Source organism: Platalea leucorodia (genome assembly GCF_965183815.1).
Source record: "Platalea leucorodia genome assembly, chromosome: 1".
Taxonomy (NCBI): Eukaryota; Metazoa; Chordata; class Aves; order Pelecaniformes; family Threskiornithidae; genus Platalea; species Platalea leucorodia.
In genome coordinates, this window is record NC_138823.1 from 41,931,353 (window position 1) to 41,944,363 (window position 13,011).

At 42.6% G+C, this 13,011-nt stretch overlaps 1 protein-coding gene across 1 annotated transcript; it reads right to left on the reverse strand.

The window, feature by feature from the left end:
* Window positions 1-9,981: 9,981 nt before the first annotated feature.
* FAM110B (family with sequence similarity 110 member B) lies at window positions 9,982-11,094 on the reverse strand (the record flags this gene model as incomplete). The annotated part of the gene is made up of 1 exon (XM_082314974.1): window positions 9,982-11,094. One exon carries the CDS (start codon window positions 11,092-11,094, stop codon window positions 9,982-9,984), a length of 1,113 nt encoding a protein of 370 aa, XP_082171100.1.
* Between the last annotated feature and the right edge of the window lie 1,917 nt (window positions 11,095-13,011).

Consider the following 13,011-nt stretch of genomic DNA (forward strand, 5'->3'; position numbering starts at 1 on the left):
GCAGCAGCAATAATGTTTGAGGTGCCATGCAGGGCAGCACTGAAAAAAGTGGCAATTTGTTTTCAGCAGAAGCTCTGAGGGAGCCTGGGATTAGCATCTCATTCAAAGAGGCCAGTAATTCCTTTCCAAGACGTTTAAAGGAGGCAGCGCCTGCCTCCGCTATTGCACATCAGTGCCTCCCCCAAAGGGGGTGGTTTCTGAAGGGAACAGGCTGAGGATAATTTCCTGGACTCCTGGACCTTTCGTATCGCTCTCATCTCTGCTGTGTTTTGCTGCTGAGAGTACAAAGACCTCCAGTATTCTTATCTTGGCATTCCCCACTTAGGGGAATGAGAGAAGCATAACAAATGAGTCTGTAGGGATGTATCGTGAGAATGGCAATAAAAATGAAAAAGCCGGCACTGGGGGCCGTGGCCAGTCAGATATTTTGGGAGCACTGAGGGGTGAAAATGTTCAACATCCCTGCTCTGAAAACCTTGTTCATTTAAACACAGCGACTAGCTCTGCTCCTGCAGACTGTTCCTGAGGAAGACCTCATGGTCAGACTGTCATGGCTAATGTTATTTTCAGATCACATTTCTGCTCCCCCTTCTGTTCTCCTGCAGGCCATGTGCTAAAGCAGCAGTCTCTCCCCTCGCTGTCCCCCCGCACCAGTCAGGACATAAGCAGGATACGCGAACATCAAGGTCGCTCTAAAAATTCCTGCTCTCTCTCCTGCTTCCTTGTTTAATGGCTTTATAGACAGCAAGTCTAACACTTATTTTTGGAACCTAGCAACTTACTTGTAGCTGTTGGGAAAGACACACGTGCAATAGTCAGCATCAGTCAGGAAAAGCTTCTGTATGTTTTATTTTCAATCAGTTTTTTTCTGAAGAGGTTCAGCTTATGCATAACCCAGCTAACAACCCCATATTTTTATTTACATGACCTGCTATCACCTGGCACAGGGAAAAAAGCGCTGGCTGTCAATAGGTGCCAGGTGTTCATATTGAACTATTTCTCTGGCTTAAAATAATATTAAACAAGTAAACCAAACTGCTGCCACTCCCAAACACATTAAGCCAATGGATTAGATTTCCTGTGTATAAATATGAGGCTATAAATTATTCTTAAAAAATGCTGAATTAAAAATATAATACATTGCCTAGACTTGGCTGGTAGCATAGCTTTATAGAGTTAGTCCCTCCTTCCAGTGTACCCAGCCTTCCCTGGCACGTCGGGCTGTATCCCAGAAAGAGCTGATGCAGTTGCAGGACTTCATTGCTCCTTAAGTCACACAGGCTCTCTCCTTCAGTCAGCCAGTTGGACCACTGACTTTTGCCCAGGATCTACTGGATCCCAGTGCTCTGACATGATTTCAACCATGTGAAATGCCATTTTTTATTCAACAAAACATGTGGTCAGGAAACCCCTTTCCATACGCTTTCAACACATTCCACAATTTCACGGCGTTACACATCTGTTCACTCAGCAGCCCCCAGAAAACCCGGCGTGTCCCTGAGCATCAGCTCTGTGTGGTACTTGCGTGGGAACAAGCCCATTAGAAAAATCTCTAATTCCACACCACAACTGCATTTGTGTATTAAATCAGACACATCCCCAGGACCCGACAGCGCAGGAGTGCCCTGCCCGTGGTGAGGGATTTGCCAGGACAGGGCCCTGAAGTCCTCCCCTTGCTCCCTCTTCCATAGCAGAGCTGGAAGTAGGACAACCACAGTAGAAGCCTACGTCTTTCAATGGTGACCTCCAAGGAGCTGCCCTGAGCATTTCAGAAATTATGCCTTGAATAAATAACCTCCCATAAAGATTTTTGATATCACAGCTGACTACTTTGCAGTTTCTTACTTAAATGTGGTTTGTGGTAGGGTGAGTTTCTTTTAAAATAGAACCAGTTGTACATTGCTCCTGAAACACCTCATTGGTGTTTAGAGATGAGTGAAAGGGGCACCCTGAGGCTTGATACAAATATTCATGATGGCTCATTAGTTCCCAGTTTTTCCATAAGCTTGTCATTAGCAGTCCAGTAAAAATTCAGAGAACATACTATAACACATGCTACCTATGTGTAAAGAGACACAACCTGTGCTGGGCAGGTAGGTCCTGACCTTCTCCTCATAGCAGTACTAGCATTTTGTGCTTCACCAAACCTCTTCTTTGCCTCATCTCACAGATCTACATTCCGTAGAAAAAATATTTTTCATTAAGATAGTTCAGTGCAGAATATTATACAATTCTTCTGGGGGTAAACACAGCAAAAGTAATTGAAAAATTAGTGATAGGCTAGGTGAAACACATGCAGCCGCATGTGTGGGCAGCATCTTCTAGGAGACTGTCTGGTGGCCCAGATGGTCCTCATCAGGGGCCTGAATGGTGCCACTGCGGAGGAATACAGTACGGGGACAAATTTCTTGGCCCAGTGAGCAGCAGGAGCTGTAGATGGGGAATTTCAACACACCTAGCTAGACTCACGGTGGTTTCTCCTTCCACGCCAAAGGATGAGACCTTGCGGCTGCTTCCTTGTGTTTAGACCAGGGCTGTGTCCTCTGGCACCCATCTCAGCTAGGTAACAAGGGTCTGAAACAGCCTCTTTGGGTGACTAATTTTACTAGACACCATTTTGGCTACCATGGGATGAACCTGCAAGCCAGGATGATAAATAAGGTCAGAGAAAATGCTGGCTTTTTACCCTCTGAACCAAGGCAGGCTGACAGCCTAGGCAAATACAGCTGCAAACAGCGGGTGCTCCAGCCATGCTGTGGTGGGTCTGTCTGAAAGCAAGGAGGGATCTCTCAACACCTGCAGGAGGTTTCACTGCTCCCAGGGCTTCTACCTGTGGTGCCTGGAGGGATTTCCCCCTTGTGCTACTTGGGGAGACAGAAGAATAAATGAGGAAGCAGTAGAAAATGAATGCACGAGATATACAACAGGGAAAAAGCCCCACCCCCAAATAGGGCAAAATATTAAGCTCTGACAATGGGTGAAATCCTGCCCACCCCACTTAAAATCAGTGTTAAAATTCTCATTGACTTCAATGGGGCCAGAATTTGGGTCTCAGTTTTTTCATGGCCTTCCCAGATGAAGCACCCAGCCATGTTTTAAAGCTTCCTCATGCCTCTGTGGGGAGACCCTGTAAGGTTTTATTAGTTTCTTTGGCTCTGTTTCACCGCGTGGCATTTCAGGGGAAAATAACCCCAACCCTGCAATTTCATTAGGAAACAACAGCAAAAAAAGTCATTTTACAATATGACTTCTTGCCTGGTCTCTACCTCCTGAATTCGATATCGGAGTGTATACTGATATAAAGCTCCTGTTTTTACTCGGTCTGTAGGAGAGAGTTTGAAAGGCCTCGTTTGTCAAACATGCTAGAAACAAAACCATGGGAAAAGCATCGACAGCTCTTTGTTCAGAGTCCTTCAATGCAAAAGAAAATTCAGCAGATGGACTCAAACCCATAAGCTCACAGAAAGCATTTTCAGATGGGATGAGTGAGTTTGGTGCCAGATACGTGTAAGTCGATATGCTCTAGGATATGCAAAGCATGGATAAAGAAAATCAAGCCTTTGCCAAAACCTAATACTGTAATTTTCGTGCAGACACATTAACTGAACCTGTGCTTCCAAGTCTTATTTACAGGCCAACATTAATGAATAAGACTATATTAATTTTCTGCTGTCCCCCCATTCTATTTAAAATAAAGAACAAAACCACCGTCCCCCAAAACTTTAGTAAAATAAAGTTCATGTTCAGCTAAGCACCCTTTTATCCTACTCCTTAAGCCATTCCAAATCACTGTCAGTACATTTCTGAATGCTCTGTGCTGAGTAGCAAAGCTTTTACAGTTCAGAATGGCAAGACTGACTTCATAAAAGATTAATATACTTGAAAAGCAGGTCATTTATTAAAAGATCTTTTAAAAGCTTCATTTCTTAAAAAGCAAAACTATCTCCCCACCTCCGCATCTCATCTGAAAGCATTTGCATACACAGCTGTTCTCCAAATTTGAGCCCTGTTCTTTTTTTTCCCTTCTTCATTTTGTAAAATATGAATAGCAGGTATTTATTGAAGCAGTGGCACGCTTCACCATGTGCCTTCTGCTTTCATACAGTAATTTATCCCCTCTCCCCTATGAACACACAGATACCCTTTTCCCGTACACAGGCTTGAGGTGCCAGACCCTCAGCCCCAGGTCTGCATGAGATGGCAGCCTGGGGATTTTAGCTTGCATACCTGCTCTTCTCTTACCGTAGCTGGAAGTCTCCCGCAACAGCCAGGTGAGGACAGACCTTGTCTCTCCTGGACCTTTCACTGTCCTCTTGTTTTACAATAGTCTTTTTAGGCAGTACTCTTCGGCCGGCTGCCTGGGAACTGAGCAGGCAGTGCAAGTGGTCTGGATGCCACAGGTGTAAGGCACACAGGTACCATGATACCAAATGGCAGAAGGCGAAATGGTAACTCTTGCTTGGATAGCAGGCCTGTATCACTCTCTTCACTGCAAATTGTGCCACCTTTGCACACCACAGTCCTCAAGCCAGCACTCTGTATAGAGCTAAAGAAGTAGCAGAGGTATGTATTGAGCGAGATGCCGCAGAGAAAGAAATACAGGGAATTTTGGACCACAAGGTGGATATTTCAAGATATATTTGGCATCCTGTTCTTCATGAGTGTTTTCAATCACTGCATCTTCCTGAAGAACCACCTCTTGCCATTTCATCTTGCCTGCAAATAGCATGGCACACTGGCAAATTAAAAAACCAATCTGTTAAATAGACCACTATCTGCTCAGGACATGGCGGCTCCACTGCAGCCACAGAGTTACTCTCTTGGAAACAGGCTGCCATGAACATGGGGGTTGTAAAAGACAGGACGAGCTGTGGGAAAGCTGCTTTGCAGGGGCATTAACATAACTGAAGGATGAGGCTGCTTAAGAAGAGGCTAAGCAAGGAGAAGATGATGACCTTAGTCATACATTTCAGAGAAGAGAAGATGAAAACGCCAGACAAGACAAGGAAGGAATGTGCAGAAAGGAAGAATGGAAGGTGGGAAAACTCAGAAGAGGCAAGACACCAAGAAGGTGGAGAAGACTTGCACTGCCAAAAGCTGGAAACAATAATAGCACAGATACTAGCACTCTCTTACTCTTGTCATAAGACCATCATGAAAATTACTTTAAATTTAGAAGAATGACATTTAAGAGACTACAGTTTTTGTTATATAATTGATTGTTTTTTATGAAAACTAAAAAAAAAGTCACCACATTATTACTGAGTTTTGATGGGCAGCCACAACCAAATTCTTAAGTGATCAAATATAGAATATGCTTGAAGGCTGTTCATACCTACCAGGGCAAGACAGATGGTGTGGTGTAGGTGTCTCCACGTTATTGCACTGTGCCCCAAATGGACAACATCCAAGTATTTTAGCAACAACATACTGACTGTAACAAATGCTAGGACAAAGCTATCGATCACCACTTGGGCTTCCAGGGAGAAAAATAAAAGGTGTTCACGGGTTAATACTTCTGATTGAAATTTGCTTATTTAGAGCTTCACTTAACAGATGCCATCATCAGGAGATAAAAGTCTTCACACTGAACAGACAATTTTAATGGCCTTTCCCATTAAGCTATGGGTGATGTATTTCAAAGGGCAGATTATTGGAGTCTTTCTGCTGACAGCAAGGAATGTCAGATGAATTCAGAATATCAGTGAACATCTAAGCCTTGGTAACAAGGATTTTAATATAGAGTTATATTACAATTCAGGACAAAACACCTTGACCAATTTATTCTCTTCTACAGCACAAAGGGATCTTACGCTATATCTGCATTTATATTCATTGCCAAAATAGGCAATGGACCCTTGCTGTTCATGGGAACAAAGCTCCAGATGCTCTTATATTCTAAGCCTAATGTGCTCAGCTACTGGTGTGGCACCATTAATCACATAAAACATGAGTTTTATAGCCTTGGAAAACTGGCACCTCCCAGATTTATTGGTTTGACTACTCTGCTTAATAAAAAGTTTCTTATGAACAAGTAAGCTCTGAATATAACGTACTAAACATTATCATCCCATAATCAATAGGCATCGTGAAGACTGTTTTTAAGGTTTAGCTCCTTTCCTGTTCTCCCGCAGACCGAAATTATTCAGCTCTGTACTGCAGAGCTCCATTAAGCACTTTGTTTTTCATTGAATGACTGGAATCAAGTGCGTATGGCCTCCACGGGTGGATAAACCGCTGTAAAAAGAGATAAGTCAGCAATACTGATCGGCTCTGTTGTCTGAGCGTGTCTTTTGATTTCTGAATTTCTGCCAAAAGCATCATCATTCTGTGTTTACCCTTCAAAAGCCCTCGGTCACTCAGATGGCGCATACGCTCGCAGCACAGCACTCTCCCTTGCAGAAACAGAATTCATAGAAAAGAAAATTTCAGTACTTGTATTTGTCGAATGTACATTTGTAGCACAGATCCTGTATCTCTCAACTTTCACAACATTGTTACTATATAATGCAAAGTGATAAAAAGAGCAATTTTAATATTCTGCCCATCTCTTTCACTCAGAGAAATGGTTTATCTCTGCGCAAAGCTGTACATGGATTGCAAAGTGTACTTTGTCACATCATTTTCCTCTTCCTTCCCCTCCCTGGCAAGTCAAAACAACAGAACCACCATAAACCTCTGTGGCGGCTTCTTTTGCATGTGTGTGTGTGCTAAGTGTGAATTTACACTAACTACTGCAAACATACTGCGTTCTCCTTCACTTCTGGGGCCAGAGCTGCCAGCGCTGGGCTCGGTACTGGCTTCCGCAGGATGCCACAGGCTTGCATCTCCCTCAAGAGCTGCTGCTGCTGCAACAACAGCAGTTGTTTAACCACGGGCGCTTGCTGTGCGCTTTGCACCTGAGTAAACGCTGGCTGCAGGCAGCAGGAACAAGACCAGAACGGGTCCCTGATGAGGTGTTTGAGTTGGTTACAACTCTCTGCAAATTCAGCGTTCAGCACTCAGGAATCTCCTAAGGCAGAGACTAACGACGGACCTTCTCGACATGTCTGCAAAGGCAAAATGGTTATTCCCATTTGAAAACAAAACCAGATCTGACACCAATGATGTGGCTTTTATGCAAACATACAGGTAATAGCAAGACTGCAAATAAATAAATCGTATCTGCATAAACTGTAATAAAGTGGCAAATGAAGGCAATTGTTATCTGCTTGTTCAACGCCTTGTGGACATTTTGCGATCTTGTGATTTCCATTACTGCAACCTCACCAGAGCTGCAAGTTCAGTTGACTGTGAAGGTCTGGGTCCTGTAAAATCTTATTCATGTGCACGTTGTAAGAAGCGGGGATAGCGAAGTCAGAGCCTGTGCTGTGTCAAAGGTGCTGCTTAAGATCTCAGGTGAGGAAATGCTCTCTTGCAGACAGCTCACAAGCCTAAACCCCTTGTGGCATTAAAAGGAAACAAATTTGATTTCTCAAGAGCCTACGGCTTCCTGACAAACCTTGGGAAACAAGTTCAGAATACTAGCATATGCTTGAATCCATTTTCTAGTTATAAAGGCTTCTTTATTACTGTTTTTGGCTGACAACAGTTGAGATAGCATGTTTATCATCATTCTTAAAACACTTGAGAGAGAACAATGTGAGTGCATTTTTATTTCGGTTTTAACTTCTTTATTTCATTGCTGTACAGCTGCATTACACTTGGCTTTAATCCCTTAAGCATTATTTTCCTTGGCAAAATAGTCACTGAACTGAGTAGAACTTACTATTGGAAAAATATGCTTGAAAAACCAATGTGATGTCAATGCCAACTGAAACCCATGGAGCTTAAAATGTCACAAATGTGCCTGTAGCTGAAATACATAGCTCCTCATTTTTTTGACCGAACTGGGAATGTTGTAAGTCTTAGGTTGTGAAGCCAACTGTAAAAACCATAGAGTAGCCTCCTGAAACTGACTGTGTGCTTTTTTTCCCCCCATGAACAATCATCTGGAAAACAATGATATAAAACTCGATGTAGGATAATTCCATAGGCAACAAATGACTGCGTGGCTCTGCTTCTAGGCTCACCTGCATTAACTGTGGCTATCGGTAAGAAGTTGGGCTACAGGCTTCTTAGAGAAAAGATAGAACCCGACTTTGTAAAACATCTTTAATATTCAAATATATAAATAAGCACTACTGAAGAATAATTCAGAAGACTGTGGTGATTCATTATGAACAGATGCTATAAACGGGAACAGTAACATTGCTAGGTAAGGAAGAAGCAAGCTATTTTAGGAGTCTTGAAAATCTCTTCTAGTTCTTCAGACAGATCATGCTGCTATAGTTACTTTATAAAAAATTATATTCTGAAAAGCACTTTAGTAAAAGAAACCTTTTACTGGAACTATTATTTAACCAAGACCTTCTACAGCACTAAAACACACTGCAATTGAGTTCCCGATATAGTTTTAAGAATGGGAGGGGTTAAAAAAAAGAACAAAAAACCTACCATACCTGCACCAGGAGCTATTTATTAGCATAACACTCTTCCTTTTAAAGATTTCGTAACAACTGAAGTATATACAAAGTCTTACAGCATTTACACAATAAAAAAGTTTCCTATTAGCTGATGAAGTATAAGGTAGTGCTGCAATTTACTTCAAAGCATGTATACAATAATAATGAAGCAGACCACTGTACTTTCAACTTCTCCGCTACCACACCACCACTGTCAGTTGAAATGACAGTTAATTAAACCACTGGGAAGACACAGATTGTCAAAAGATTTGTAACAGATTGACCTGCAGCACTAACCATCATAAGGAGGAAAAAAAACAAAAAAAAAAAAAAAGAAAAGCTACATACTGTCATGTTTCTACACTTTCCTACAGCTGTAACAAACTTTCACAGCCTTAGATATAACATATGCAAGACAACATAATCACAATTTTTCAGATATAGTTCAGCTACTGAGTGTATTTACTTCTGAATAGGAGGCGCTATATTGATATGGCTGTGTGTTTCCATTTTTGTTCGTTAACTGTTCAAATAGGTCTACAAAAAAAATTAAAAGACAGCATGGAGTTTGTAGTCATGATGTGTTTGACTAATAAAGGCATTCAATATCAGCTATAGGATCTAATCATTCCTGTCAAAAGTTTAAGACCAGGAATCTTTGAGTAAAAACCAAACCTGCAAAATCCCGCACCTATGACGTTTCCATCTGTTGACTCCAACCTTCTTTAAGCTTTTCCAACAGGGTAACACAAGATCATTAAAATGCTTATTCCAACCCAAATGCAAGACTCATTTAGTTTATGAGAGGTCAAGCAGATTCACTAGACTACTTCTGCTGTAAAATTGAGGGAGCTTACCTAGAAAAAAGAAACCTTTACTGAACAGTCCCTTACTACAAGTAGGGATATATAGTTTAACAATGATACATAATTTAAGAACATAACATTCTTTGCCTTTTAGAAACAGTTTTACATGTGCCAATAATGCACTTTCTACAAGAGATAAGGCTGCTCTGCCTATCGTCGTATGCCTAAACCTCTTATTTTGGCCAGTTTTGCTTTTCTTCCCCCCAAAGGGATTCTGTTTCAACTTAGAAGCTAGTAACGTCAGTTGACAATATCTGTATTAAGACAAAAAGTGACATACAAAATCCACAAGGAACCACATAAATACCAAAGAAGTCATATAACCTTTCCATGTAAACACTTTGATTATACTGAAGCCCTAATTAGATTCTTGTCTTAAACTTTTGGCAGATAATGTGTATGCTCAGCCAGGCTTTGTAGTTAGTTATTGTTCAAGTGGAAGCCAGGTCAGCTCACATGTTGACAGGCATGCAACTTGGAAACATTGCACAACAAGCAACACAAAGAGATTTGAGAAGTGTACAAGACTTCAAGTAGACTTCACAACCCTTCACAACTGAATATTCACAGACAAAGATACAGTCCTTGCTTTTTCTATGGTGGATTTTCTCTCACACATGGGACACTTTCTGTGACTCTCTAGCTTGCTTGATGCTATATAACCACTTGATGATTCTGGCATTCCTTTCAATGGCAGAAATGCCGTATGGCACACGGTCATTGGCACTGTCATCGTTTCTAAGGTCACTGTTGCTGTCCTGAGACTGTTCACAGTCTGAGCTAATCATGCTTGCACTGCGAAAGTTGAGGGATATAATATCAGAGTTAGCCCTTGCAAAGTTTTCCATCCCGAGGTTTTCAAGCTCTTCAGGATCCAGTCCGCAGTAGTTAAAGAATCGCTCAACATCTGCATCAACACGAAAGTATCTGTCGCTTAAGTCTGATTTTGATCGCTGTAGGGAGGGTCTTCTACTAACTCCACATCCGGACTCGACTGCCTCAATCTCTGGGGATTTCAAGGTGGCGATGGCAGCGATTTTGGGCTTTGGAGGCAGAGGTGGGGCTGAACTACTGCAGGGTATTGCTTTTAAGGGCTTTGCGCTAGTTACTTTCCTAATGTCTGAGGAGCTGTGAGAGACATGCAAGAAAGTCTCTGCCGACTGATCTAGGAGCCTTCTGCTGACGTTGGAGCTGCTCTCCTGTGGGCTGCTACGGCCCTGCGTGGGGTAAACCTTCAAAGATTCAGCGAACGAGTGTCGGTTCAGCTCCGTCGAATCGGCTCTGTGGGGCGGCCAGTTTCGGGGACCGTGCTTATACCCTGAACCCGAGCTGGAGCCTTCGGAGCTGTTAATGATGTTCTTCAAAATCTCGAGTTTCAGATTTTCTCTCTGGACACCGCTCTCAGTCTTCGTGTTGTTGCTGAAGACTTTCAAGGTGGGGCTCCCCAGCGCTCGCTTGGCCGCAGGACAGACCGGCGGCTTCGCCAGCACCGCCGGCTTCACAGGCTCCTGCTTGGCGTTGATGACCTCCTGGCTCTTGACATATTTTGCCTTGTCGGCTTCTAGCCTCTCCACCGCGCTCAGTCTTTTTGGATTAGGCTCCGCCTGCCTGCGAAAATAGTCGGGTCCTTTGTTCAGGATGCGGAGAGGAACGGCGGACGTAAAAGTGACGGCAGGGCTGACCGGCTTCACCATGCTACCTGTCGGTAGTGTTTCTGTAGGCATGTTTGGTGGTCTTTCCCCCGCAGCCGTTTTGGATTCTTCTCTGGGATCTCCTAAATGCACGGTGCAGAAACATGTACATTAAGCACAATGAATAGCCGATGAATCCTGGGATCTGAGCGTTAGCAGCAGCACCTCATCTCACAGCTCATTAAATAACACTGCGTTTCTCTTTTAAAGGCAGCCTTTGTAGGGCAAGGCCACCCGACACAAGTCCGTATTAGTCTGCTCCGCCGACTCCTTTCTTCTCGCTGAAAGATGCGGGAGTCTCGCCGTTCCCTTTGTGCTCCGCTACCGGCAGCGATCTGAAATGCAGAATAACCAACCACACGTTAGCGAGAGCGCCTGACATCAGAGCGATAGCAACAGCCGCCTCCCGGCCCTCCTCTCCCACCGCCGGACGGGATGCAGCCGCCCGCGCAGGGGAGGAGGCGCTCGGGGCGCCCAGGCCCCCCTCTCGCTCTGCACCCCTGTGCGTCTTATGCGAAATGTGTTGCTCGTTGCTTACAGTCTAAGATTGGATTTAACAAAATTATACTGGAAAAGAAAAAAAAATTTAAAAAATTAAACCCCACCATGATACAGCCATGTATTTCTGGAGGGAAAAAGGGAAGCAAAATGTGTCAATTCAGAGTCCTAGACCCATCTATCTCCTGCAGATCAATGAAAGAGCACTTTCAAATGAATATCTTTGGCTTTGATTATTTGATTTGTGTACACATTTTACCTCTAAGCCCCAAACATTCTTCTCCTTACAGGCAACATACTCTGTAAATCTAAGAAATTAAGTGTATTTTCTTTTTTTATTAAATGCTCCAGAAAACAATCTGGTCTAAAAAGCAGAGAGCATACAGAGACATGTAGCATTTTAAGTGCAATGCACACGTTTCATCATTAATCAAATATAAAATCAACAATTAAAAAGCAGGAGATCTTGCTAAAGCCACCTATTCCAGTTCAAAGTCTGTTTGAACATTAGTCCCCAAAGCACTGGTGCTCCAGCAGTAAAATAAGGATTTCCAAGTTCTCATGATCACCTTACAGGATTAACAGAACAAAAAAGGGCTTTGTTTTTTGATGAAAGATTTTGAGAGCACGCAAAAGCATTCTGACTGGGTTTGAAAGAAAAGAACTTGTCTTCACATTTGGATATAATCACACAAATTTTCTACCAAGCACTAAGTGCAAATGAAGTTTACCTTCATCTAAATTATTTTAAGATCCTATCACTTAGGATTGTCACAACAGTTCAAAATCCAGCACCATGGATGAGGTTACAAGTGCTGTAACAATTTTTTCCCACATGAGGCACTGAAGGGCACTTATCATGGAATCTACTTTTCAAGCAGTGATTTAGCTAATGGATCTCATTTGTTTTATTACTGCCCCATTAATCTATGCTGCTGTTTTAAATATCCCATTTCTGTTATCGCCGTGTTCTTCAGGGAGAGAAAGAAAAGCAGCTGCTACTTCTTTACTCATCCTAACGAACGCAGAGCAGCATCCTTCCCCGGGACGACCTGCTTTCGTGCGTACTGCCATGCTGTGCGTGCTCATCCATCAACAGCCAACTTACTAATATAGGGTGTGCCATCACTACATTGTTTCGACCAAAAAACACCACAAAACATTAAATTCTAGCTAAAGATACATTAACAGTAAAAGGAAAACAACCTCAAGTACTGATTCCCAGAAATACATGATATATACATTGAATATTCTCTCTAAATCATCCAAGGTCAAAGCAAGCAAATAAAATATATAAATGCTATAATGAGATTATAGGAAAAAGCTGAGCTTTCTCCTGAAGGCTCACTGTCATAAGCATTCTTCAAATACAAACTAACATATTTAGGTGGGTGATAAACCAGACACGTATTTAGTGCAATTGAAAGGGTAGTGAAATGTTAATTAAGCTTC